Source organism: Chlorella variabilis (genome assembly GCF_000147415.1).
Source record: "Chlorella variabilis unplaced genomic scaffold CHLNCscaffold_4, whole genome shotgun sequence".
Classification (NCBI taxonomy): Eukaryota; Viridiplantae; Chlorophyta; class Trebouxiophyceae; order Chlorellales; family Chlorellaceae; genus Chlorella; species Chlorella variabilis.
Window position 1 is genome coordinate 235,553 of NW_005435084.1, and position 24,701 is coordinate 260,253.

Genomic DNA, 24,701 nt, shown 5'->3' on the forward strand with positions numbered 1-24,701 from the left:
CTTGTCCCCATCCACCCACCCCCTTGCAGAACACGTATGTAGACATGGAGCACTTTGGCCCCTACATCGACACAGCCATGGCGGCAGCTGGCATCAAGCCCGTGGACAAGCCCATCCCTGTGTCCCTCAACTGACGCCCTGGGCGCTGGTGTTCAAGCGGCGGCGGCAGGAGGGCCTCTTGGCACCACTAGGCAGCTCTGGAACCCCCACGCGCCCGCGTAGCAGCGGCGGCGGCACTAGTTCAGTTTTCCTGCCGGCACGGCAACTTGCAGCATCTCCTTCCGCCGGCATACGCCTTCCCCCCCTCTCTTGTACTGCCGCCTGCGTTTTTGCCTGCTTACTCCCTGTTCTGGCCACATGGCACTGCCATCAGTCTGTCCTCTTATAAAAGCACGTATAACACTTGCTGGCAAAACAATGAAGACATGCCAAAAACATAAAAAGACAGGCAAGTCATTGGGGGTAGGGTTGTGCACAACGCGTCGCCAAGCTGGGATAAGTTGGGACCATGCGTCATGATGCTGCCCTCTGTGCACGGCCCCTGTGAAGACTGGCAAGAATAGAACCGGCAACCTGATTTAGAAACAAGAGACCCACAATAGTGATGCAGGCAATGCCCGAGAAGTCCGTCGCCTGGGCGGGGCCCCTCGCCAGAACCACCTGCCGATTTCCCTGCGCGTCGGGATCCTTCAGGCACGCTGCAACGCTGGGACGTTGCACAGCGTCGTGTGGCAAAAGGCTGCCAAGCTGATCGGATGCCAGCTCGACCATCAGCGGCACTGCCGCCTCCGCAGCAGCACCCACAGGGCTGGCCAGCTGCAGCTCATACTGCAGTACATTGAACTCTGCGCTGGCTGGGTCCACTGTCATGTAGACGGCAAGCAAGGCTGCCACGCAGCGAAGCTCAGGCCGCTCAAGCAGGGCTGCCCGCTGGCGCAGTTGGCAGCGGCCCAGCAGCGGATCCGGGGCCGCCAGGCGCAGATGCCCCGCGCCAAGCTCCAACCTCGTGGCAGCCGCAAACAGCTGTGCTGCATTTGTCGCCACGTGAAGGCCTCTGCCATCAATGCTGAGCGAGTCCAGCAGAAAGGGCGGCGCCTGCGGTGCACGCAGCACACGAAAACCTGGCGTCAGCTGCGCTCTCCAACCCTGTCGCAGCAGTGCATGGACCTGCGGTCCTGTTGATCACAGCCGGCACCGGCACTGGGTGAATGAGCACGATGCACGCATGCATCCTGCACCCTCCCAGCCAAACTCTAACTCTGGTGATGGGAGTGAGGAGGCCTTGGACCGCCACAGCAATCTGCATGAGCTGCTTCAGTATCTCAAACATCTGAATTGCTTGCTCTCTATTCTGCAGCGCTGTGGCAGCAGCAGTGGTGGACGCTGCCACGACAGCCCAGTTGATCTGATGCATGGCAGCAGCAGCAATACCAAAGCCTTCGAGAGCCTCCGCAGCGCCTGGTGCCTGCTCTGCTTGCACAGCTTCCACGCCAGCTGCCTGCGCCGCCTCTCCTGCCGCCGACGTGGCTGCTGCTTGCTCGGCAGCTGCTGCCAGTGTCACACTAATTCCCTGGATTGCTGCCAGCCATGCCAGTACTGGCACTAGTGACGGGTGAGCAGCCCCCTGCCGTGCTGGTAATGCTGGTACCTGCACCACGGCGCGATTGTACTTTGCCACAGCATTGTTGATGTGAATTTGGACCAAGGAGGAGCCGGGAAGCACCATGTGCACTTGGCGCAGGCTAGAGGGTGCCCCCGCCAGGTCACCGCTGCCAAACCAGTACAGCTTCAGATAGCTGAGGCGGTGGAAGGGGGCCAGGATGCCTGCGGGTGTGGCGGAGGTGGAGGCTGGCTGTTGGGCCGCGGCGCATCCAAGCATGCCTGGCAGGTCGACACATAAGCAAGCTGCAACCCATTCTCACCCCTGCATGTGGCGCCGCTGCCACTCAAGATACAGCAGCAAGGGCTTACCCGCATCAAGCTGCTGGCCCAGCCTGGACGTCTCAATGCCGCGCTTGGTACGGAGCATGGTCAGCCACAGCCTTTTGCACGGGGCCAAGCAGCGACACTTGGCAGTGCGCCTGGGCGAGGACACGGCAATCGGTGGGCTGTTGGCAGTAGGGCGCCAGCAAGCGGTGAGCCTCCTGCAAATCAGGCGGGGGCGGCGCGGCCGCCATGGCAGTCAAGTGCCCTGCGGGCTCCTCCACGCAGCAGTGTACTGATCATGCAGGCAGTGTCAGTGACCGAGACTGCAGCCCAACACACGTAGCCACCCTAGTACGGATAGGGCCTCACCGCAGCGGCCGCAATCCTGTCGCGTGCGGTTGGTGGCAGGTCCGCTACGGCCTGCAGCAACCGTTCTGTGTTCATCCGACCCCCGACGCTCTGGCCGAACAACCTGCCGAGGATTCACATCTCCGCCTGCAGCTGCCTTTTGCTGCTGTTCAGGGCAGAGGCCAGTATGTTGTGCGCCGGCAAATCGAAGCCTGCCTGAGACCATCGCCGCCACGTCAGGCCACGTGCACCACGCCGTGGCGCGCGCCTTGCAGTACTGCCTTGCACGAGTGGACTGATCCCTCTGCTAGCAGCCTGCTTCATGCCATGCCCCTGGCAACCTTCACCCTCAGGTGAGTGAGTACCTGCCTGATCTTTGCAGGTGACGGGACAGGCGGGAGCGCTTCGTGCAGCGCCTGCCTGCCGAGCTCGAGCGCCGCCGTCGAATGCCGGCATAGAATATTCGCATTGATGTGCAAAGGTCTCCTTGCAGGCAGTCAATCACCGAGTAAAGCCAAGAAGGTTTGCGACTGCCGGTGGCCGGCGCCCATCAGCCGCCATGCCTCCTGGCCTTCCCACCTGTCCAATGACCTCCCCGCCATCGATGTCGACAGAATGAGAACGATAATTCACCGCCAGTACTGCAGAAGCATGATGCTCCTGGTGCGTCAGTGGCACATCCCGGCGCCCTCGAGCCGCCACCAGCGAGCGCTGCCCAACCGCAGCTGCAGTTGCAAGCGGCAGCCCGGCATTGCACTGCAATGGCTGCTCTCTCTCTCTCTCTCTCTCTCTCTCTCTCCCTCCCTCCCTCCCTCCCGAACTTAACAGAATATGTACATACATCGTGTGCGTCACATGACTGGTGTAGGAAAAAAAACGAGATTGATCACCTGATTTATCAGGTGCATGGTAGAGGCGCCGACAGTGATGACGCCCGATTTCATCGTCATGCTGTTGCGGCCCTCACCAAACAGCAGTAGTTCAACAACAGAGATCCCTAAACTAACACAACCCGACAACACCCAAGACCATGCAGTAGCCTTAAGCAGCTGCCGGCGCGCATAGGCGCCTCGGCCCCTTTCGAAAAGCAGCGGGTACACTCCATCGGCGATGGCCTCCAGACGGTGCAGACTGACGCCCTGCTGCCGCACCGCACGGTGCCGCAGGAGGGCCGCAAGCTGACTGGATGACAGCTCAGCCATCAGCGGCGGCACCACCCCTGGCATGCCATCCGCATCCTCCGCGCCTGCTGCCGCTGCAAGCAGCAGAGGCTGCTGCGGAGGCTCGTTGCCACCAGCAGGGGCTGCCAGCATCAGCTCGTAGTGCTGTGCAGCTATGAGCGCGCTGGCTGCGCCTCCTCTGTAACATGCGGCAAGCAGCGCCGCAGCATGGCGCAGGTCTGGCCGCAGCAGCAGCGCCTGCACGTCCCACTGGCGTTGGCTTGGAGCGCCCAACAGTGGATCTGGGGCCGTCAGCTGCAGCCGCAGCGCTGCCAGGCGCACTGTCCTGGCAGTCGCAAACAGCTGCACTGCATCCGCCGCCAGATGCAGGCCACCGCCGTCAATAATGAGCGAATCCAGGCGGACTGGCGGCGCCTGCAGTGCACCACGGTAACAAGCCGATGCCATCTCAGGTGGCGGCATGCTGCCTCACCCATCCTCCTGCGCAAAGCATGCGAGCCTGGGGCTCCCACCAAATACATGCCGCGCCAAACCTGGCTGATAAGAGGACGCATGCAATATGAATCCCTGCGACATCTAGGCCTGGCTCACTCACCCTGATGATGGGAGTGAGCATGCCTTGGGCCGTCACAGCAGCCTCCATCTGCTGCGTTAGCAGCTCAAACTGCTGCACAGCTTGCCCCACATCCGGCAACGCCGCAGCAGCCGCAGCGGTGGCCGCCCCCATGGCAGCCCAGTCAACCGGCTGTGCAGCAGCGGCAGCTGCGACAGCCCCCGCACCGCCTGGTGCCTGCTCTGCCTGCAAAGCTGCCGCACCAGGTACGTGCGCCGCCTCTCCTGCCTCTTCCGCAGCCGCGGCTGGCTGTGGCGGCGCCTCCTCCTCCTCGGCTGCAGCCGGCTGCTGCGCCCCTTCTCCTGCCTCCGGCAAGACTGCAGCTGGCTCTGGTGCCGCCTCTGCCTCTGGCAAGACTGCTGCTGGCTCTGGTGCCGGCTCTGCCTCGGCTGCTGCTGGTAGCTCCAGCTGCTGTGGGGGAGCGCCTCCCTGTGCCGCCGCATCTACCAGGAGGCGTTCGAACCGGAGCATAGCCAGTGTGACCTGTGCATGAATGAAGGAGGAGCCGGGAAGCACCATGTGCACTTGGCGCAGGCTAGAGGGTGCCCCCGCCAGGTCACCGCTGTCAAACCAGTACAGCTTCAGAAAGCTGAGGTGGTGGAAGGGGGCCAGGATGCCTGCGGGTGTGGCGGAGGTGGAGGCTGGCTGTTGGGCCGCGGCGCATCCAAGCATGCCTGGCAGGTCGACACATAAGCAAGCTGCAACCCATTCTCACCCCTGCATGTGGCGCCACTGCCACTCAAGATACAGCAGCAAGGGCTTACCCGCATCAAGCTGCTGGCCCAGCCTAGAGGTATGAATGCCCAACCGAGTGATGGGCTGGCTGGCACAGCGCCCATGCGCTGCGAGAAGGCGCCCCAGCAGCTCGGCCTGCCGCAGATTCAGCGTGACCTCCCTGCCCCGATGCTGCATGCCGCACACATGCAACCCCGCAATGTTGCGGCGCAACAGCAGCCACTCCAGGCATGCCTCCAGCCGGCCAAGGGCCAGCATGCGGCCGACGTCGAGCCGCGCTTGGTAGGGAGCATGGTCAGCCACAGCCTTCTGCACCCGGCCCAGCAGCGACACTTGGCAGTGCGCCTGGGCGAGGAGGCGGCAATCGGTGGGCTGTTGGCAATAGGGCGCCAGCAAGCGGTGAGCCTCCTGCAAACCAGGTGGCGGCGGAGTGGCGGGCCCGGTCAAGTGTCCTGCGGGCTCCTTCGTGCTGCACCCTACCGATCATACAGGAACTGCCCGTCATCCAGACAGGAGGGTGGCCAGAGCACAGGCTTCCGGTGAAAACATCTTTCAGGGTCTCACCGCCGTGGCCGCAATTCTGTGCCGCAAGCTTGGTGGCAGGTCCGCTACGGCTTGCAGCAACGGTTCTGTGTGCATCCGACCCCCGGCGCGCTGGCCGAACAACCCGCTGAGGATCCACATGTCTGAACTGGGACCTGCAGCAACGCGCCTGTAGCTGGTTGGCCAGTGTCCAAACGGAATGAGCTGAACCAGGCTCCCCATCGAGCTGAAGACACGTCAGTCGATGCCCGCCGCCGCCGCCGCACCGCAGCGGTTCCAGCCATCTGCAGGTAGCCCGCTCTCTGCGGTGAAGTCCGCAAGCACATCCGAGAGTAGTAGGCAACAGGCGGAGCGTATGCACTAGCTTGAGGGGGAAGATGGCTGGGCAGATGCCACGTCAGCCGCTTGCCCACCGTCCGTCTCGCACTTTCAGTACCATTGTCGACAGCGTCGGCTGTCTTTACAAACGAGTCGCAGCGCAAGAGCAAGAAAACTGGGGGCGCATGAAAATGGGCCGCAGTAGCATCAAAAAGCGGAGAGCCCAGCGGCAGAGCGGAGCGAGGAGGCCCAAAGCCAGCGAGGCGGGGCGGGCGGGGCGGCGATGGCCAGCTGTTCACATGAATTCAGCACGGGTGTGATGGGGAAGTCAGGTTGGGGAGAGGTTGCAGACCGCACAGTACAAAAGGGGATCTAATTCAGCATGTGTCAGGGCGACGAGCGCCACAAGAAAGAATGAGGGGGAGAGAGGACAGGAACCCGGTGCCGGCAGACAGTGGTAGGTGGTGGAAAAGGGCGAGCTTGGGAGGGCGGCCAAAGCCCGGCAGCGCAGCTCGTATGTGGGGCTGTGCTGCTGCTTTGCAGGCCCAGCAGCAGGGGCGGGCGACGAAGCTGGGACGAGCGCCTGATTGATGAGCAGGTAGCAAAGCAAGGATGAGGGAGACAAGAGAGGGGCAGGGCGAGCGGGGCGGGCATGGGGCCCGCCACACCGTGCCACCGGATGCCACTGGCGGCAGCGGCGAGGCGCCATGCATGCTCCAGCGCGCCCGGCTGCAACTATCAACTGCCGCACAGCAGCGGCCCGGCGCCTGGACGAGGAGGCTCATGCGGCTGGCAAGGAGCGCGACATGAGGCAGGACTGCCAGGCCATCTAAAACCCCTAAACCTATCAAGTGGTGCGCTGGCGCTTGGGCTCCGCGCCGCCCGGCTCGCCAGCTGGCGCCAGCACAGCCGGCGCCGCCTCCTGCGCCGCCGCCGCCGCCGCCGCGGACGGATCCAGCTGCAGCTTGGGCAGCGGCCCGCCGACGCCGGCCGCAGCGGCGTCCCACGCGGCGGCGGCCTCTGCCATCTCGAAATCGAGCAGCGCAGATCCAGGGGAGGGCGGCTGCACGCCGCCGCGCGGTGCCAGCGGCGACACCGAAGCAAGCGTGGTGGCGGTGGCGCCAAAGGCCGTTAGGCTGCCGGTGCCGGCGGTGCCGGCGGTGGGCGCCGCCGTCGCGTCGCCGCCGCCTTTGCCCAGCCGCGCCGCTGCCCCACCCTGCTGCTGCTGCTGCTGCTGCTGCTGCTGCTCGGATCTAGGCAACGCGGGGGACGGCGCCTGCGCGGCAGCGGCCGCGCTAAAGGCCGCCACCGGCGCGCCCGAGCCCGCCGACGCCAGTGCGGCTGGCGCCGCCGCGGGCGCCGCCGCCGCTCCGCCCTCTCGCTGCAGCTGCTGCAGCGCCGCCTGCGCGCCGCTGCTGCTGCCGGTCACCAGGTGAGCTGGCAGGCTGCCCCGCAAGTCAGACTGCTCCAGCAGGCTGGTGATGTAGCGGCTGTGAGCCTCCAGGGACAGCTGCAGCTGGCGCTGCGCCTGCGGGCGGGCGGCGCGCGGGGGGGAGCGTGTGTGAGTGGTCTATGCGGGTGTGGCGGCAGGCGTGTGTAATGTATGCGTGTGTGGTGCAGCGGGTCGCCGGGCCAGGCTCAGCATGCTTGCGGGTATGGCACAGCGCATGCTGGCAGGCGGCTGCAAGCTGGGCAGGCAGCAGCGGCAGCAGCGGGGAGCAGTACAGGTACCGCCCAGGGCAGTACCGCCCACCTCCAACTGCTCGTGCAGCTTCTTCTGCATCTCCATCTGCAGCAGGAGCGCATCCTCCAGCTGCTGCCGCCGAGAGCTGCCGCCGCTGCCGCCCGACACCGCGCCGCCGCCGCCGCCGCCGCTGTCGGCGGGCGCCTGCTCGCGGCTCTCGCGGCGGCCTGCGGGGAGCGGGGAGAGGGGAGTGCGCGGGCCGGCGGTCAACAACCGCTGCTTGTTGGCGGCGACAACCACCGCTTGGTGGCGGCGACAGTGACGACCACCGCCGGAGCAGCGCCGGCACGCTGCCCGCCACAGCCGGCTGGCCGGCTGGCTGGCAGCAGCGCTGCAGGGGGCGGCGCAGCGGGCCAGCAGGCAGCCGGCCTGGCACAGCCAGGCAACGCGGGAGGCGGGAGCCTGTGCCAAGGCCCGCAGCAGGGTGCTGCCCACACACTTGAGCGTGCTGGGCGGGCGGGCTCACTACCACCCTCCTCCTCCTCTCCCTCCTCCTCCTCGTCCTCGTCCGCTGGCGACTCGCCTGCAGGGGCGCGGAGGGGATGCACGGCGCCGCCGCTGAGATGCCGCGCAGCCGGCAGGGGTGGCCCCGCCCTCGCCGCTCCCGCCGACTCCCGCCAGCGGCGGCGGTGCGCCGCGAGGCAGGCGCACCCAGCGGTGGCCGCCTGCTGCTGCCTGGATGCGCAGCCTGCCCAGCCCTCCCCAGCCCTGCCCAGCGCCCGCTCACTTTTGCTGCGCGACGCGCGGCGGCGGCCGCGCCGCGCGCGCTCCCCCTCGGTGGCCTCCTGCTGGTCCCCGGGCAGCTTGATGTTGAGGCGGTACTTCTGCAGGTGGCTCTTTATGTGGTAGATGGTGAGGCCTGCAGGGAGCGGGAGAGTGGGCAGGCAGGCTTGGGGCGAGTGCTGGCACAGGGGACAGGCTGGCAGTACGGCAGGCAGGCAGGTGCGCCGACAGGCGGGCAGGCAGGCAGGCTGTTAAGGAGAGTGAAGAGGGGACAGGGCACAGGCTGGCAGCACGCGGGCAGGGCGGGGAGACGGGAGGACGGCGACGGACCGGCCAGGCATGCTGGCAGGCACAACGGCAAGGCGGGGCCACGGCCGGAAAGCGGGCGGGGCGCCCGAGGCACGGCCCCGGCTCCAGCCAGGAGCAGCAGCGGCGCGGCGCTGCCGCCGCTCCACGGCGCCTGCGCGCAGCTGCACCCCCGCGCCTCACCTTCCACACCCATCAGCTTCAGGATGCCCTTGGGTGTCGCCCTGTCCGGCCCCCCTAGCTCATTCACCGCGCCCACAAAGCGGCCGTGCAGGTCTGGCGTCCAGCGCAGCCGCGACTTCTGGGACTGAGCGGCAGATAGGCTGGGTGCTGCGGGCGGCGGGCGGCGGCGCGAGGGGAGGCGGCACGAGGCGTGAGGGAAGGAGGAGGCGAGGAGGAGGCGGGGCAGGGCGGCGCTTTTGCGGACGGGCGGCGAGCGAGGTGAGCCTGGCAATGGCCATGCTTGGCTGTGTGTGGCGAGCAGAGGGGCAAGCAGGCTGCGCGGGCCGTGCCGCACGTGACGCCCCGTGCCGCGGCAGGGCGGCGCGGGCGGGTGGGGGCGCGGCCGGCCGGCCTGGAGCGCTCGCCTGGGTACGGCGACAGGAAGGCCTGCTGCTGGTGGTGCATCATGGGGGGCTGCTGGTACAGGTGCTGGTGGTGCCCCCCCACCAGGTCATGGGCAAAGGCCAGGCCCGCGGCGTGCAGCGGCCCGCCCGGCGCCGCCACCCCCGTAGGGCCCAGTGGCGGTAGGTGGGCGAGGGCGGGGTCGCCGCCGCCGGGCAGGCCGCCCGGCTGCATGGGCGGGTGGAGGTGCAGGTGCAGGGTTCCCGACAGGTCTCCGCTGCCGCCGTAGATGTCGCCGCCGCTGGCGCCGTTGCTGCCGCCGCAGATCAGCTGTGGTAGGGTCCAGAGGGGCGGGGGCGGGCGGCAGGGGGTCAGGAGGAGGCCCAAGCGCGCATGCAACGGTAGGCTGCATTGCAGTTGCCTTGGTGCGAGCCGGCGCATGCATGCAGGGCCGGTGCATGCATTGGGGCTGCGCAGCGTGCACACAGCGCGGCGCCGCCAGCCAGCAGGCGCACGCAACAATGCACAGCCGCTAGTGTGCGCGTCACACGGCAGGTGGGTGCTGCTGGCGCGGGCGCTCACCGGGTCGCCGCCTGGCGCGGGCCCCATGGCCAGCATGGGGTGCAGCGACTGCAGCTGCGAGTGCAGCAGCTGCTGGTGCTGCAGCTGGCTGCTGCTGCCGCCGCCGCCGTGTGGGAGCGTGTCGGCGGCGCCGCCGCCCAGGGGGTCCCCTGGTGGCAGGGCGGGCGGCGCGCCACCCTGCCCGCCTTGATCGTGCCCCAGGTCGCCCAGCCAGTCCAGGGAATTGTTCATGGCGTCCAGGTTGAGCGGCGCGGCGTCTGGCCAGAACTCCAGTGAGAGGGGGCTATGAGCTTCGTTCTCAAGGGGCTCGCTGCGCTTTGGAGTGTCACCCATCACAGCAGGGCACCCCCACGCCGCCGCCAACGCCTCCCATCCACCTGGAGACGTTTATTGGAGCTGAAGCAGGGCGCACGAGGGGCAGGCACACACGCCCAAAGCGCGATACAGGGAGGGATCGGGCTGAAGGGGAAGCCTGAATTCAGTCAGGCGGGCGTGCGGCGCATGAGGCGAGGAGGGTCGAGGAAAGGGGCAGGAACTTTACAAAAATATTGACGCTCAACGCCTGCGAACCTCCGCCTGAGCAGCAGAGAAACATGTCTGATTGGGTGGATTCTTGCAAGGGTATTCAGGGGAGTCACCAGGCTCATAGACGGCCCCCACCGCCAGGGGCTACGGGACCTCGCTGAGCGGGCCTGCCTGCACTCGCCATTTCTGAGTGATGATTATGATATGTGGAGAAGAAGCATGCATATACTGTACAGAGGCACACGCATGGCGATTTCTGGGCTTGCCGCTCGCATTTCCATCCCGCGCCCGGCTCCTGTGGTGACCACGCCAGCGGGCACCACCCGTCACGTTGACACAGCAGTTGGAGAGCGGCACCCAGCATCTGGCTGCTTTGCAGTCGTCTGGGGGGGGGGGGGGGAAACTGGCAAATGTATGCCTGATTTGCCTGCCCTCTGAGCCCTGGTGTGGGTCTTGCGCCCGCCGCTCGTCTGCGCCCGGGGACGACCGGGACGTCCCCGTCAGCATGGCCACCAGCAGCCCTTCAAGCGCCCGCCCGCCGCCTAGGCCCTATCGCTGGAGCTTGCGGTCGCTTTTCATTAAGCCGCATTGGACTTTGCTGCTGCCGCGGGCACTTCACCATGGCAGCGCTGAGCACGGCCTTTGCTAGCATGAGCCTGGCGGGCAGCAGCAGCAGGACGATGTCCTTCAAGTCTTCGGTCGGCGGCCAGCGGCTGGTGGCTGGTGAGTGAGGGGCGGGCACCGCTACCGGGCGACTTGCGCATTGCCGCTCCTCCAGCCCGCAACTCGGCCAAGGCACCCAGAAGCAGCGAATGCATGTGGCGGTGCGCCGCGCGGCGGTGTGGGGCGTCGGTCGGGGCGGGCCGCCGGCGCCCCTTGCGAGCTGCAGGCGCAAGCCGCCTTTCTCGCCCCGGCTGGCTGGCTGGCTCACCTCTCCTGGCCCCTGCTCCCTCTTCATCCTCCGGGTGCAGCCCGGCCGCAGCGTGCCGTGGCGGCGGCGGCGTTTGTGGTGGAGGCCAAGCAGAACTCCCTCAAGCGGCAGCGCACCTCGGAGAAGGCGCGGATGAACAACAAGAGCCGCAAGAGCGAGATCGCCACCCGCATGAAGAAGGTGCGTGGTGGCTGGCACTGGGCTGGGGCGTAGGGGTGCAGGTGGGGTACAGCCGAGGCTGGCGGGCGCAGCTCACGGGCAGATCGGCGACGGCGGCTGGCGAGGTGCTGTCTCTGGCGCTGGCGAGGCGGGCGCTGAAGGCAGCGCTGTACGGCTGGCGCGGCAGCGCGCCTGGGCAGCAGGCAGCGGCGCCGGGGGCAGCGGCAGCGCGGCGGGCGGCAACGGCATGGCGACGGGCGCCAGAGCCCACTTGGGCGCATCGTTTTCTGGCCCCGGCGCCGCGCTGCATGGCAGGCTGGCAGCGGCGCCGCCGCCCTCGCATGCGCTCCGTCCGTTTTGCCAACACGCACCCGCCGCATGCCCCGCCTGGCACCCCTGCAGGTGTTTGTGGCTCTGGATGGCTACAAGGCTGCCCCGCCCGCGGCGGAGGCTGACCTGGCGCCCGTGCAGACGCTGATCAACGAGGCCTACCAGGGTGCGCTCATTCTGCTGTTGGTTTTTGCGGTGGCGTCGGCGGATCCGTGCGTATCAGCAGGGCGCTGTTGGCGGTCACGCTGCCGCACGCAGCTGGCTGTGCTGCCGGCTCCTGCCTGCTGCCTGCTGCCGTTTGCCGTGCTCTCACCCGCGGCCCGCCGCCGGCCCGTGCCCCTGCAGTGATTGACAAGGCGGTAAAGACCGGCTGCCTGCACTCCAACACCGCGGCGCGGCGCAAGGCCCGCCTGGCGGCCGCCCGCCGCAACGTGCTGGTGGCGGCCGGCCTGTACACCCCCGCCCAGTAACTGCGTGTTGGGGGCACCCGCCTTATTGCTGCACGACGCTGCGGCGGCGGCAGCAGCGGCGATGCCCAGCCCTCGCCCAGTTTTCAGGGCGGCTCGCTACGGCCTGCCGGCACGCCCGTGCGGCTTGCTTTCCTTGCTCTTTCTTTCTTCTGGAATCAAAACTATTAGGTCTGCTGTACCCGACACCATTGCAACACAAATTTACACCGCACAAGGCGGAGCTTACACTGCGACTGGCACGCGAACTGACGGTGGCGGCGGGCGGCATGCTGCGCCACCTGGCTGGTGGCGAAATGGACCTAGCTCCCAGAGGCCACGCACTTCTCGATCGGCGAATGCTTACTGGGCGACTGTCCCGAGCCCTCCAGCGGGTTGCTCATGCTGCAGCGGCGTCCCACCAAAATCGAGCTCAAGTCGGAGGACAAAGAGGAGGTGTGGTGGGTTGTTTCTGGGTGTTACCGAATGGCAGACAGCCTGCTGGGACACCCTGCTGGGACACTCTGCTGTCGCCTTCTGATCGCCGCACTTGTCTTGTTTTGCTCCGTTCCCTGCAGTACGAGGTGGTCAAGGACGAGCGGCGGCAGGCGGAGCTACACGCAGCCGCGCAGCAGGCCGGAAAGACGCCGCTGTCGCCGCTGTTCACGGTGCGCCGCCGCCGCTTTCATGGCCGCCTGTCGTCCGTTTGAGTGTCTGCAAGCATGTGCCTCCTCTGCCGGCGCAGCTGGGCGATCGGATGCAATGACTCGGCTGCAGGGCGACCCCCTGTGGCCCCCGCAGCTCGCCGGGCTGTCGCTCCCTGCTGAGCACCCGCCACCGCCTGCCCGTCGCCTGCAGGCGCACGCCAAGAAGCCGACCGCAGCGCAGCGCATCGGCCTGCAGCAGTGATGGAGGTGGAGGTGAAGCTGCGGCTGGCGGGGCCCGAGGCGCACGCCGCGCTGGCGGCGGCGCTGCAGCCCGCCCACAGGGCCACCCACCAGCAGGAAAACTTCTTTTTCGACGGCGCTAGCCAGGAGCTGAGCAGCCAGCGCGTGGTGCTGCGCATGCGCTTCTACAACAAAGATGCCAAGGCGCTCATTACGGTCAAGGTGGGCGGTGGGCCGGGCAGAGGGGTGCAGTTCTGGCCGCAGGGGCGGCGCATGTGCATGTGGGGGTGCTTCCCTTGCCGCGCACGACGCCTGGAGCGCTGCTGCACCCCTTGCTGCCGAGCGGCCGCCGTGCCCCTGCTCCATGCTGCTCCATGCCGCTCCATGCGGCGCTCCATGCCCGCCTGCCTCGCCTTTCTGTTCCGCCTGCAGGGCAAGCAGGTGCTGAAGGACGGCATCGGCCGGGCGCCGGAGGAGGAGGAAACTGTGGATCCGGCGGCGGCCCGCGCTTTCTTGACAGACCCAGACCGCCTGCTCAACCTGGGCACGCCGCTGCTAGAAGGCCTGAAAAGGCGCGGGCAGCTGGGGCTGGCTAGATGCCGGGTGATGGGCTGGGCGACAGGGGACTCTGGCTGCAGCCCTGCCTCTCATCCTCCGTTCCCAGCTGCCAAGCCTGGCCCGCAGCTCTGCCACCCCCAGCCTCCTCGCCTTCCTCGCCTGTGATGCTGCCTGCCTCGCTCCTCGCTCCCCCCCTGCCTGCCTCACTCCCTTTGCCCCGCTCCACCCCGCTCCGCTCCTCGCAGCTCGACAGGCGTGCAGCAGCTGGTGTGCCTGGGCGGCTTCAACAACACGCGGCAGGAGTTCGAGGTGGGCTGGGGTCCTGTGCTGCCGCCCTGGCTGGCTGGCTGGCTGGCTCCGGTGGGCTGGCTGGCCTGCACCCCAGTGCCACACCTCCTGCGGACGGCCACCCGGCGCACCCCCGCCAGGCCCCCAGTGTCCCAGCCTCCTCCCCTCCTGCCCTGCCCCTTGCTTGTCGTCATCTCCTGCCTCCTGCTGCCTCCCGCCTGCCTGCCTGGGTGCAGTGGGGGGGGCACCTGCTGGAGCTGGATGAGACCCAGTATGAGTGGGGCAGGCTGTATGAGCTGGAGTGCGAGTCGGTGGGTGGGGAGGGTGCGGAGGGGTGGGAGGGGAGGGGAAGGAGGGGAGGGGTGGGAAGGGGCGGAACAGCGAGGGGAGCATTTGGGAGGCGACGGCTGATTCGACTGGAGCAGGCAAAGCGGCGTCAGGGGCTATAGCAGGGGTGGCCGGCAGGTGCAGAAGTGGGGCCCGAAGGTGGCGGCGGGGCTCACGCAGCCTTAGCCCAGCACCGCTTGCTGCGCCGCCAGCCAGCCGGCCTGCCCCCCGCTGCTGGCAGGCGGAGCCGGAGCGGCTGCGGCAGGAGCTGGAGGCTTACCTGACCCAGCTGGGCGTTGGCTACAAGTACAGCACCACCACCAAGTTTGCCAACTTCAGGAACAAGACCCTGGAGTGAGCCAGCCCGGCCCCGCACTCGAGCCGGCGACGGAGCGCAGCCTGAGGCAGCAGGCGGCTGGAGGCAGCAGCTGGAGGAGGCGGGCTGGTTGCTGCCGCGCAGCAGAGCTCGCAATCTCACCCGACGGCGTTCTGGAGTTTTGCCTGGTGGCTGCCTGCTGGTCGTGCTGGCAGCTGTTACATTGGTGAAGGAGAGGAAGGGGCACCCCATCAGAAGCAGCAGATGCGGGACGGGTACTTGGCTTCTCCCCACGCGACGTCAATATGCGTCCGGTTGGGCCGAAACGCGGAAATGAGGCGCCGCCGTGTTCGGGCAGGCACTCTGGGCAGTGCTCATTGCAGCCGCCGCCCACGGTTGCCGCCCACCGCCCACGCTGCAAGGAGAATGCCCGAGCATACTGGCCTTGATACCCCCCCCCACAAACAGTACCCTGCCGATTTGGAATTGGTCTTCTCGTGGAGCCAGCAGAGCAGGGCCCAGGGTTGCAAACTGTGAGGGTTGCACTGACTGAGCAGCTGCAGCCTACGTGGTTTGCTGTGATTACAGGAGTGCCTGAGGGGCCCGGGCAGCCGCTTGCAAATGGGCGGGGCCAATATGGACAGAGGAATGTTATCAGGGGTCAGCAGAGCAGGAGGGCAGGGGCAGCCAGCACCACTTGGCACAATGGGGGGGGCCCCGGGGGGGGGGGGGGTAGGGGGGGGTGGGCGGGGGTTTTTCCTTGCGGGGGGGGGGGGGGGGGGAAAAGGGGGGGGGGGGGGCCTGTTGCTGGCAGCGAAAACAGTGTCGGATGGGGGCTCGATGGAAGAGGGGGAGGGGAGCAAAAACTGGTAAATAGAGGAGTTGATAAATTGGTCGGAGTGGCTGGGGGTGGGACGCGACCAATGGGCACCAGCCAGGCCCTACCAGCAGGCCCGCCAGCTGCCCGGCTAGGAGCGGAGCTGCGAGCCGGCACCTCAGAACATACAAGAGACACAGCAACAGTAGGCTTCCTGGCTACCGCGCTGCACACTTTGAGGGTTCTATTTCTGTGCTGCGCTGCCGGGGCCGGCCAGGCCTCCTCCTGCCGCCCAAAGAGTCCTGCGGACCTGCTGCCGCAGGTCGGCGGCAGCGCCCTGGCTGGTGCTATGGATGTTGTGAAAGCTAGGTCCTGAAGCCGGAGCAGCCCGCGGGCCGTCCCACAGGCTGCGACAATGCCGCCGCCGAGCCGCGGGCGGCGCTACGTGGCGCGCGCCAGCACAGCGGGGTCTGCGTGTGCTTGGATCCAGGGGTGCTGCAGCACCTGGCCCAGCGGCAGCCGCTCCTTGGGGTCCTTCACCAGCAGCTGCAGGGGGCAGGACAGTGGCGCAGGTCAGGAGCCACAGGGACCAGGGAGAGCCGTGAGGACAGGGGGCAGCATGAGTGGCCCAGCAGGCGCGCCACGCCACGGCGCCTCGCCCAGGGGGCGGTGCAAGGAGGCGGGCGGGCACCCCCCGCTGCCACCACCTCGCACCACCAGCCCCACCCCCACCACTGCACCACCACAACCATACCCAGCCCACCCCCATGCACACACACCAGTCACCTGCTTGATCAAGTCCTTGGCGCCGTCGCTGCGCTCGGGGGTGGGCGGGAAGCGGAGGTCGACGCGCAGGATGCGCTTGTAGGTCTCGCTGTGCCCCGCGGCCTCAAACGGCGGCTGGCCATACAGGAACTCGTAGCACAGCACGCCCTGCACGCGGCAGGGTGGAGGAGGGGAGGGGCAAGAGGGCGTGCCAGGGGTTGAGGCACACGGGAGGGAGCAGGGGAGTGGACTGAAAACCACCGCCTCGGGACTGCAACTGAACACACCAAGCAGATCAGCCCCGCCTCGTGATGGCCCCAGCCGGCCCCCAGCCTCGACCGCCGCCGCTGCCGGGCCTGCCAGCAGAAGTGTGTGCCAGCAGCAGCGTCTGCCGGCAGCGGCAAGGGCAGCGGCAGGGGCAAGCCACCCACCAGGCTCCACACATCCACCGCAGCATCGTGGTAGTTCCCCTCCACCATCTCCGGGGGCAGGTAGTCCAGCGTGCCGCACAGCGTCTTGCGCCGGCTGTTGGGCGCGTGCACCGACCTGCGGGCAGGCGGGAGTGGCGGCGGCGGCGGGGGGGCACGCTCAGGCACGAGGCGCAGCGCCCACTGCTCAGCGCTGCCCACTGCGGTGCAGGCGCATCCGCGCCCGCCTGCGCTGCGCCCTTCCCTTGCTCCTCCCACACGCCTGCCTTCCACAACTCACCCCAGGACCCCCCCTGCCCCAGGCAAACCCAGCCCAACCCCTCCGCCTCCTGCTCCTCCCAGCCTCCCTAGAAAAGAAAGCCCACCAGGCCAGCCCCCCCACCGGGCTATAGCCACCCACCAGCCAAAGTCTGCGATCTTGAGGTCGCCGTTGAGCCCCAGCAGCAGGTTCTCGGGCTTGATGTCTCGGTGGATGACGTGCTTGGCGTGGCAGTAGGTCAGCGCCTTGGCCAGGCTGGCCACGTAGGTGGCGGTGCGCCGCTCGTCAAAGCTGCCCGCGCGCTGCGGCAGGCAGGCAGGCAGGCAGGCAGGAGGCAGGCAGGCACGTAAGAGAGGTGGGAAGGGGCTGGGGCAAGGTGCCACCGGCCCAGCGGACGCAGACGCAGACGCACCGCGCAGCGGCAAGCAGGGCGGCTGCCTGCCTCCCGCAGCACCCCGCCCCAACCCTGCTGCCGCGGCAGCAGCTGCTGCCGCTGCTGCCGCCCGCAGCCCGTGCCAGCCATCCGGCGCCTGCCCCGCCGCCGCGCTTTCTTGCCCGCCGCCGCGCTTTCTTCCCCGCCCCCCCCCTGCAGCTCCTTGTACAGCTCCCCCCGCGCCGCATACTCCAGGATCAGGTAGACGCGCGTGTGGTCATAAAAGTAGCCGTAGAGGCGCAGGATGTTGGGGTGGCGCAGGTGGGACTGGATCTCGATCTCGCGCCGCAGCTGGTGCTCCACGTTGGACTGCTGCAGCTGGTTCTTGAACAGCACCTGCAGGCGGGTGGGGTGTGGTGTGGACAGTGCAGCAGGCTTCGGTGGCAGGCACGAGCGCGTGGTATGAGGGAGCGCAGGCGCGGGCTGGGCGAGGGGTGGGGGCGGCAGCAGGCAGGAGGGGAGCACAGGAGGCACGGCAGGCGGCGGCGGACGTGCGGCTGGCGCGAGCGGCGGCGGCGCACCCAGGCGCACGCACGCGTGCCAGCCGGGTGCTGAACAAGGACGCGGGCAGACAGCCATGTCCCACCCCATGCAAACCAGCAGCACCCAGCCAGCCAGCAGATCCGCCACACGCAAGCAGCCCTTGCCCGCACCTTGAGAGCCACAATGAACTTGCTCTTGCGCTCGCGTGCCAGGTAGACGTTCCCAAACTTGCCCCGCCCCAGCGGCTTGCCAATGTCAAAGTCGGTGAGCTGCCATCGCCGCACCATGGCGGCCCCGCTGGCAGAGCGCTCACGGCTGGCGCCGCTGGCCTCGGCGCCGCTGGCTGGGCGGGAGGAGGTGGCAACGCGCGGCGGCGGCGGGCCCATGGCGCCCGGCTTGGTGTTGTCGGAAAACGAGGGCGGCGGCGCGGGCCCCGCGGCCGTCTGCTGCACGCCAAGCACGTTTGCGCTCAGCGGCTGCAGGGCTGACTTGCGCGGCAGCTTGGCAGCGCCACCGTCGGCGCCGTCGCCCAGCGGGCGCTTCCCCGCCAGTTTGCCGTCCATCGATTTGCCGGCCGGCACCCCCACATTCTCCTGCAGCGTCAATTCGGCAGTGAGGAGGCGCTGAAGCCGGCAGGAGCGCCCGGCAACACCGGCCAATGTTGCCCGTTGGCAACAGCCAGGAGGCGCTGGAGTGGCTGGGACGGCTGGGACCGACCGACCACAGTCCTACCTTGTCTAGGAGGGCCGCAGCCACGCCAGCGCTGGGCATGCTGTCCCCCAACGGTGGGCTGTTAGATCGCTGCCGAGCTCCCAGCTGACCTCCCGCTGCTCCCAACACGCTCCCACTACCGAGTGCTATACGTCCAAGCTGCAGGCGAGGATGGAAAGCGCAGCCTGCGGGAAGGGCGGAGGCCGAGGTGGCAGCGAAGTACAGACCAGTGTACTGTCTGGGCCAAGCTTGCCCAGGCGGGCTGCCGCCGTGTCAGCAGCTTTGCAATTGCAACTGCCTTATCTCGGCATCGCCTCAGCGTCTGCACGCCCACCAGCTGCGAAAACTCTCATGGCGGCGTAGGCTGGAGGCAGCAGGTTGGGTACTGGCAGTTGCAGGACTGTCAATTACGTCAACATCCTCCAAGCAGCCCGGCAGAGCGGGCAGGCAGCAGTGGCAGCCGCCCGCCCTCTGGGCTGGGTTGCAGGCGAGGCTTGATTTAGGACGAGTGCATGTCATCCAGCAGCTCCAAGAGCTCGCAGGCCCGCCTGCGGGAGGCGCTGACGGCTGGCGCGCCTGCAGCAGCAAAAGGGCCCCCAGTTGCTGATGGCGTGCTCTCCGTCACCCCAGACACCGCCGAGGCGATAGAGTGGAGGAGCAGGCAGTCGGTGGTGGACCGCATCGCCGCCTGCTCCTCCTTCCTCGAAGACGACGACGAGGGTGAGGCGCGCCGCCTGCCTGCACCCCGCCAGGCAGCGCTGCCCTCCCTGCAGCGGGAGCTGCCGCGGCGATTGCAGGCGTGCACCGTTGGGCCAAGCGCAGCCGCGGTTGGCCGCTCGCAGCAGCACAGGACGCGCCGGCGACGCCTCCTGCTCCCCGCCGCCGCTTGCCCGCCGCAGGCCCCCAGACCGAGGAGCTGTACGGCAAGTTCACTTGGAAGCTGGAGAAGTTTGGGGAGAACGGCAAGCGGGAGCTGCGCAGCAACATGTTTGAAGTGGGCAGCTACAAGTGGTGCGTGAGAGCCGGGCCGCCGCTGCTGCGTGGCGCCTGCGACGCGGGTGCTGCCGCGGATGGCTCGCTATGCTGGCGGCTGCCAGGCCCTGCGCCGCTGTTTGCTGGATGGCTTCAGCGTGCCGTTGCAAGCAGGCCGCACACGTGGGTGCAGGCTCTGTCCTGCACCCTGGTACCAACCGGCGGTGCTGCGGTACCGCCTGCAGGTACCTCCTCGTCTACCCGCACGGCTGCGACGTGGCCAACCACCTCTCCCTCTTCCTCTGCGTCGCTGACTACGACAAGCTGCTGCCCGGGTGGAGCCACTTTGCGCAGGTACCAGGCGCAGTGCCGGCGCCGCCGCTGCTCGCCGCCGCGCGCATGCGGCGCCGCCGGGGCGGGCTGCCGTCTGCCTGCGGGGACTAGGGTGCTGGCTGGATTGGGCCCGTGGGCTGGCTGGCTCGGGGAGATGCTGCGCGGAGTTGCTGCTGCGCCTGCCCATGCGTCCCGTGCGCCCGCGGCCACCCTGCGCGCCCCACCCCGCCCCGCCCCGCCCCTGCAGTTCACCATTGCCGTGGTCAACCAGGACCCAAAGAAGTCCAAGTACAGCGACACGCTGCACCGCTTCTGCAAGAAGGAGCACGACTGGGGGTGGAAGAAGTTCATGGAGCTGAGCAAGGCGCGGCGCGCCGCCTGCCAGGGCTGCAGCCTGCGGGCCGCCTGCCGGGGCTGCTGCTTGTTGTCCAGAGATAGGCTCTTGTGCTGTTGCGCATTGGTTGTGGGGACACCAGCGCGGCGCGGAGTTGGCTGGAAGGCCCCCAAAGCGCCTGCCGGGCTGCTGGCTGGCTGCCAGCTGGGTGGGGCTGCTGGGTGCTGCTCGCCAGCCTGGGTTTTCGGCAGACCCGCCTGCCTGCCTGCCTGCCTGCCTGCCTTCCTGCCTGGGCTGTGGCCTGGCTGCAACCTGCTCCCCGCTGCGCCCTGTGTGTGTGCAGGTGCTGGATGGCTTCACATTTGACGACACTCTGGTGATCAAGGCGCAGGTGCAGGTCATCAGGTGGGTGGGCACCAGGCAGAGCCCATGGACGTGACAGCTGCCCGCCCCTGTGTGTCCTGCTGCCGCCGGGAGCCGCCACCGCGTGCTGCCGCCGTGGTGCGCGGCACCGGCTGGCGGCGCAGGCCGCCACGCGTGCCCTTTTGCCGAGTCCGGCCTGGCGGACCCCTGCTGTGGCGCTCCGTGCAGGGACCGGCCGCAGCTTCCCTTCAGGTGCCTGGATGGGCAGTACCGTCGGGAGCTGGTACGGGTGTACCTCGCCAACGTGGAGGGCATCGCGCGGCGGTTTGTGGAGGAGAAGAAAGAATATCTGCAGCGGCTGCTGGAGGAGGGCCGCGGCTTCAAGCAGTTCTGGCGCCGCCTGAAGCCCGAGCGGCAGCGCCAGCTGGCGGCGGCGCCGGCGCCCGCGGTGCTCAAGGTGCGCCCGCTGTGGCCGGCCCGCCTTGGCCGGCCGCGCCGCGGCTCCCCAGCAGGCCCTCGCCGTAGTCCCGGCCGCCGCCCGGGCGCTGGCCAGGCCGCCGAGCAGGCATCCGCCGGCCGCCGTGCCACGCCTCGCTGCCCAGCCTGCTGGCTTTGGCTGGGCCCTGGCGTGCCGCCGGGCCTGCCTGCTGGCTCTGCTGGCCCCTCGACTTGGCCTTACTGGCGGCAGTCACGACGGTCGGCGCCGCGCTTTCCTCAACCCTAATCCCTAACGAAAACTGGAGGGTGCGTTGGCCTGCAGGGCGTGGTCAAGCGCTTCTTCAATGAGAAGGAGGTCACCTCCACCCTGGTGATGGATGCCCTCTACTGCGGCACTAAGCTTCTGGAGGAGGTGGGCCGCTGCCGCCTGGAGGAGCAGGGAGGCGGCGGCGGCGGCGGCGGCGGCGGCGGGGAGCCTGCGGGCGTGCTCCTCGACGCCAAGCGCGGCCTCTTCTTCTTCGCGGGGGATGCCGTCAGGTGCGGCGGACGTGCCGGCTGCGTGGCGGCCTGTGCGCTGCTCGCGAGTGGGAGTGGGATGGGAGGGAGGGCGGGGCGGGCATGTCGGGTACACACACACACACACAGTCTGGGGCGCAGCCGCACGCCGCGGGGAGTCCTAAAGGGTGTAGCTCAAGTGCCCTTGGCTTGGCGCCGCGTTCGCTGCCGTGCAGCATCCTGGAGCGCGCGCTCGCCGACGTCATCCCCCCCTTCCAGTCCGACAAGCAGCAGGGGGAGCTGCCGCTGCGAACGGCGCAGGTGCGGCGCGGCCGGGGGCCCGCGTGCCTCCGCCTACCGCTGCTCCTTCGCTGTTGGGGGGATGCACCCGCCAGCCGTCGGCGCTCATTCCATCACCCACCCACCTGCTGTTTGGCCTCTCGCGTGACTGCCATTGACCCCAGCCAACACACCATTTGCCCCGCCCCGCTCCCCCGTGCCCCCGCAGGAGGCTGGCGAGTGCAGCCGCGACGCCATTGAGCGCGACGAGTGGCGGCTGGCAGACCTGGGGCGGCGCTGCGTGGAGATGTTTGCCGCCGCGCACATCGCCGCCACACACATGGAGGTGGGTGCTGGGGGTCTGGGGCTGGGGCTTGGGGGTGCCGGCTGCAGGCTGCAGGCCTGGCTTCGTTGGGCAGAGGAGGCCCAGGAGGGTGTTTGGTGGCAGGGGACGGCCTTGCCCCAGCCCGCCGCCGCTGCCGTGCCTGGCCTTGCGTTCATCCCACCTCCCCGCCTGCCCCTTTCTTTTAACAACAACAGTCTATTGACAACAAGAAACATACTGCCTGCCCCACAGGCTGCGCATCAGGAGGCGGAGGTCATCAAGCGGCAGGAGGCATTGCTGTTTGAGGAGGAGGAGCGGGAGCGGGAGGAGGGCGCGCGGCAGGCGGCGCGGGCCGAGGCGGAGCGGGAGCGGCGGGCCAAGAAGAAGGAGCGGGCCAAGCGGAAGAAGGAGGCGGAGCGGGTGAAGAAGGAGGCGGGTGAGGCGGCGGCGGCGCGTGGTACTGCGTGTGTACTGCATGTGTACTGCCTGTGTACTACGTGTGTACATCTGCATCCACCTGCCCGGCTGCCCGGTCCGGCTATAGCCAGGGCCGGTGTGGGCTGCTGTCCAGGCCGCGACCTGCTGCGACCTGCTTGGCGAGGTGCCGTGGGTGTTGCTGATGGGCCCGCTGCTGCTTGGCTGGCTGGCTGGCCGCTTGCTGCTGCAGAGGAGGCGGAGCGGCAGCAGCAGGAGGAGGCGCGCCGGCTGGAGCTGCTGCGCAGGCACCAGGAGGCAGAGGAGCGGCGCAGGTGCGGCGCGCCAGGGCGACGAGCTTGCTGCTGCTGGCGCCGCTTTTGGCTTTTGCTCCGTCACGGACGATGTCATGCGTAGGGTGGCGGGCCTGTGGTCCCCGCCGCCTGCGCTGCGGCATGCCCCCGGCGCACTGGCGCGCTCCGAAATGCAGGGAAGAGGCGCTTACGCTCCCTAAACCCTGAAAACCGTGTTTGCGCTCTCCTCCTGCCCGCAGGAAGGAGGAGGCGGAGCGGGAGCAGGACCTGGTGCGCCAGCGGGCTGCCGCCAAGCAGGTGGCAGAGGCCAAGCGGCAGCAGCAGGAGGCGGCGCGGCGCGCCAGGAAGCAGCAGGAGGCGGCGGCGGCGCGCCACCAGCAGCAGCAGGCGGCCGAGGAGGCGGCGGCGGCGGCCGCGGAGGCCGCCAGCAGCAGCCGCAGCAGCAGCAGCTGCGGCAGCGAGGGCGCGGCTGCAGGGCCCGCGCCGCTGAGTAGAGCGCTGTCGGAAGCGTCGGACGGCGGGGCGGCGGCTGGGCCGGGGCCCTCTGCCCGCGGTGGCGGCGGTTCCGCCGGGACCCTCACGCCCCCCAGCGCACCCAGCTCGCGGGCCGCCACCCCAGAGGCAGGCAGCCTGGCGGCCGCTGGCAGCCTCGCGGCCGCGGCGGCCGTGGCGGCGGCGGCCGGCGGTCGGGCCGGCGATGGCGGCGGCGGCGGCGGCGGCGACACCCCCGCCGCGGCCTCGCTGCTGACAGAGGACTCCAGCCTGCTCAGCGCGTCCTCGGACATCGGCAGCGAGGTGTCGGAGGCGGAGGAGGAGGCAGAGGCGTTGCGGCGCCAGCTGGCGTGGATGGAGTCCCGCCTGGCGGCCAAGGACGCGCAGCTGGCGGCGCTGCAGGCGCGGGTGGGGGAGCTGGAGGGGCAGCTGGCGGCGTCGGCCGCCAGCTCAGTGGCCGCCAGCTCAGCGGCTGCCAGCTCAGCGGCTGCCAGCTCAGCCGGGGCCGGCTCGCGGCCCGCCTCGGCCGCCTCGCTGGCATCGCACCACCGCCGCAGCTCTTCGGCAGACCGCCCTCTATCGGCTGGCAGCGACCCGGGGCCTGCAGAGGCCAGGGCAAATGGCCTGGGGCCCCTGGGGGCTCACGGCTCCGCCGCGGCGGCTTCGGGACGCGCGCCCGCCATGCCAGCCCACAGCCACAGCCCACCAGGCCCCGCCCCGGCCGCCGCCGCCGCCGCCGCCGCCGCCGCCGGCCAGCGCCTGCCGCCGTCGCAGCAGCAGGCGCCGCGGGCGGCGGCCGGGGCCGCGGCGGCGGGCCGACACGCGCAGCACGCTCAGCAGCCGCTGTCGGCGGCGGCCGCGCTGCGGCAGCAGGGCTCGCCCTCGCTGGCGCGCGGGACCGGCGGCGCGGCAGGCATACCCATGAGCATGAACCCCGCCGCACAGCAGGTGGGGAGGCGGGCCCTGCCAGCCACATCGATCATGCATGCCTCACATCTGTGTGCCGCACCGTGCATGTGCTTGGGCGCCCGCCAGCCCGCCCTTCCCGGCACACCGCCCCTCTGCATGCCTCACACCGGCTCCTCCCCCCCTCCCTCCTCCCTCTCCCTCCCTGCCTGCCTGCCCACAGTTCAATCCCGCCGGCAGCAGCTTTGGCGGCCCCAAGCACACGGGGTACGCGGCTGCGGCAGCGGGCGAGCCCGCGGGCCCGCCGCCGGCCAACGGCGCCGCCACCTACCGCAACGCGGTGATGAGCGCCAGCCTGGCGGCCGCCATGTCATCGCTCGGCATGGGCAGCGGCAGCGGCGGCTCAGCGCCCCCGCGCGGCGCGCCCAGCGGTGGCAGCAGCGGCCGCAACAGCGTGGACGGCATCGGCGGCTTGGTGGCCAATGGCGGCGGCGGCGCGGCCGCGGGGCCCGGCACCAGCGGCACCAGTGCCAGCGGAGAGGGCCTGTACGCCCGGCCGCCTGCGGTGGTGCTGCCACGGGAGGCGGCAGGCAGCTTCACCAGCCCGCTGCCCGGCGGCGGCAGCAAGCGGCCGGTGGATGTGCCGGCGGCGGCGCTGGAGTCGCCCGGCTTTGACGACTTTGCACACATGGGCCTCATTTCTGATCTGCTGGAGTGAGGGCCGTCGGCTGGACAGCCGGTTGTGTGGCGAGTTTGCTGCGCAGCCGGTGTGATGGCCCAGCTTAGCTCC

At 69.0% G+C, this 24,701-nt stretch overlaps 7 protein-coding genes across 7 annotated transcripts in view; 4 read left to right on the plus strand and 3 right to left on the minus strand.

Moving 5' to 3' along the window:
• Positions 1-134, plus strand: part of CHLNCDRAFT_141915 (expressed protein) — a gene marked incomplete at both ends in the record, with an annotated part of 1,408 nt that extends 1,274 nt beyond the window's left edge. The window contains one exon of the mRNA XM_005849930.1: positions 30-134. Within this exon, the coding sequence (XP_005849992.1) occupies positions 30-134 (105 nt within the window). The remainder of the gene's footprint in view (positions 1-29) is intronic.
• A 203-nt stretch (positions 135-337) lies between these two features.
• Positions 338-4,980, minus strand: CHLNCDRAFT_141916 (hypothetical protein; the record flags this gene model as incomplete). The annotated part of the gene is made up of 7 exons (XM_005850183.1): positions 338-349; positions 598-1,095; positions 1,649-1,824; positions 1,972-2,042; positions 3,373-3,869; positions 4,051-4,685; positions 4,833-4,980. The coding sequence occupies 7 exons, from the start codon at positions 4,978-4,980 to the stop codon at positions 338-340; spliced, it is 2,037 nt and encodes a 678-aa protein (XP_005850245.1).
• Positions 4,981-6,511: 1,531 nt separating this feature from the next.
• CHLNCDRAFT_141917 (hypothetical protein) lies at positions 6,512-9,916 on the minus strand (the record flags this gene model as incomplete). Its single annotated transcript, XM_005850184.1, has 7 exons — positions 6,512-7,192; positions 7,418-7,575; positions 7,875-7,931; positions 8,136-8,267; positions 8,621-8,760; positions 8,955-9,331; positions 9,584-9,916. The coding sequence occupies 7 exons, from the start codon at positions 9,914-9,916 to the stop codon at positions 6,512-6,514; spliced, it is 1,878 nt and encodes a 625-aa protein (XP_005850246.1).
• Positions 9,917-10,728: 812 nt separating this feature from the next.
• On the plus strand, positions 10,729-11,998 carry CHLNCDRAFT_141918 (hypothetical protein; the record flags this gene model as incomplete). The annotated part of the gene is made up of 4 exons (XM_005849931.1): positions 10,729-10,831; positions 11,080-11,219; positions 11,601-11,694; positions 11,874-11,998. The coding sequence occupies 4 exons, from the start codon at positions 10,729-10,731 to the stop codon at positions 11,996-11,998; spliced, it is 462 nt and encodes a 153-aa protein (XP_005849993.1).
• Positions 11,999-12,364: 366 nt separating this feature from the next.
• Positions 12,365-14,585, plus strand: CHLNCDRAFT_29986 (hypothetical protein). Its single transcript, XM_005849932.1, has 7 exons — positions 12,365-12,430; positions 12,553-12,642; positions 12,833-13,083; positions 13,294-13,433; positions 13,665-13,728; positions 13,944-14,018; positions 14,276-14,585. Exons 3-7 carry the CDS (start codon positions 12,883-12,885, stop codon positions 14,390-14,392), a joined length of 597 nt encoding a protein of 198 aa, XP_005849994.1. The 5' UTR covers positions 12,365-12,430; positions 12,553-12,642; positions 12,833-12,882; the 3' UTR covers positions 14,393-14,585.
• Positions 14,586-15,608: 1,023 nt separating this feature from the next.
• Positions 15,609-18,373, minus strand: CHLNCDRAFT_34300 (hypothetical protein; the record flags this gene model as incomplete). Its single annotated transcript, XM_005850185.1, has 7 exons — positions 18,268-18,373; positions 17,706-18,128; positions 17,206-17,388; positions 16,761-16,921; positions 16,364-16,478; positions 15,954-16,100; positions 15,609-15,713 (listed from the first exon to the last, which is right to left on the minus strand). The coding sequence occupies exons 1-7, from the start codon at positions 18,304-18,306 to the stop codon at positions 15,609-15,611; spliced, it is 1,173 nt and encodes a 390-aa protein (XP_005850247.1). The 5' UTR covers positions 18,307-18,373.
• Positions 18,374-18,758: 385 nt separating this feature from the next.
• CHLNCDRAFT_141922 (hypothetical protein) lies at positions 18,759-24,629 on the plus strand (the record flags this gene model as incomplete). Its single annotated transcript, XM_005849933.1, has 13 exons — positions 18,759-18,966; positions 19,146-19,257; positions 19,464-19,572; positions 19,799-20,014; positions 20,229-20,290; positions 20,477-20,705; positions 21,009-21,223; positions 21,418-21,502; positions 21,690-21,806; positions 22,038-22,221; positions 22,453-22,534; positions 22,753-23,953; positions 24,135-24,629. The coding sequence occupies 13 exons, from the start codon at positions 18,759-18,761 to the stop codon at positions 24,627-24,629; spliced, it is 3,315 nt and encodes a 1,104-aa protein (XP_005849995.1).
• Between the last annotated feature and the right edge of the window lie 72 nt (positions 24,630-24,701).

Coding starts and splice junctions, on each gene's coding strand:
- CHLNCDRAFT_29986 (XM_005849932.1), top strand. CDS start 12,883: ATGGAGGTGGAGGTGAAGCTGCGGCTGGCGGGGCCCGAGGCGCACGCC. Junction 13,084..13,293: donor AGGCGCTCATTACGGTCAAG/GTGGGCGGTGGG, acceptor TTCCGCCTGCAG/GGCAAGCAGGTGCTGAAGGA. Junction 14,019..14,275: donor ATGAGCTGGAGTGCGAGTCG/GTGGGTGGGGAG, acceptor CGCTGCTGGCAG/GCGGAGCCGGAGCGGCTGCG.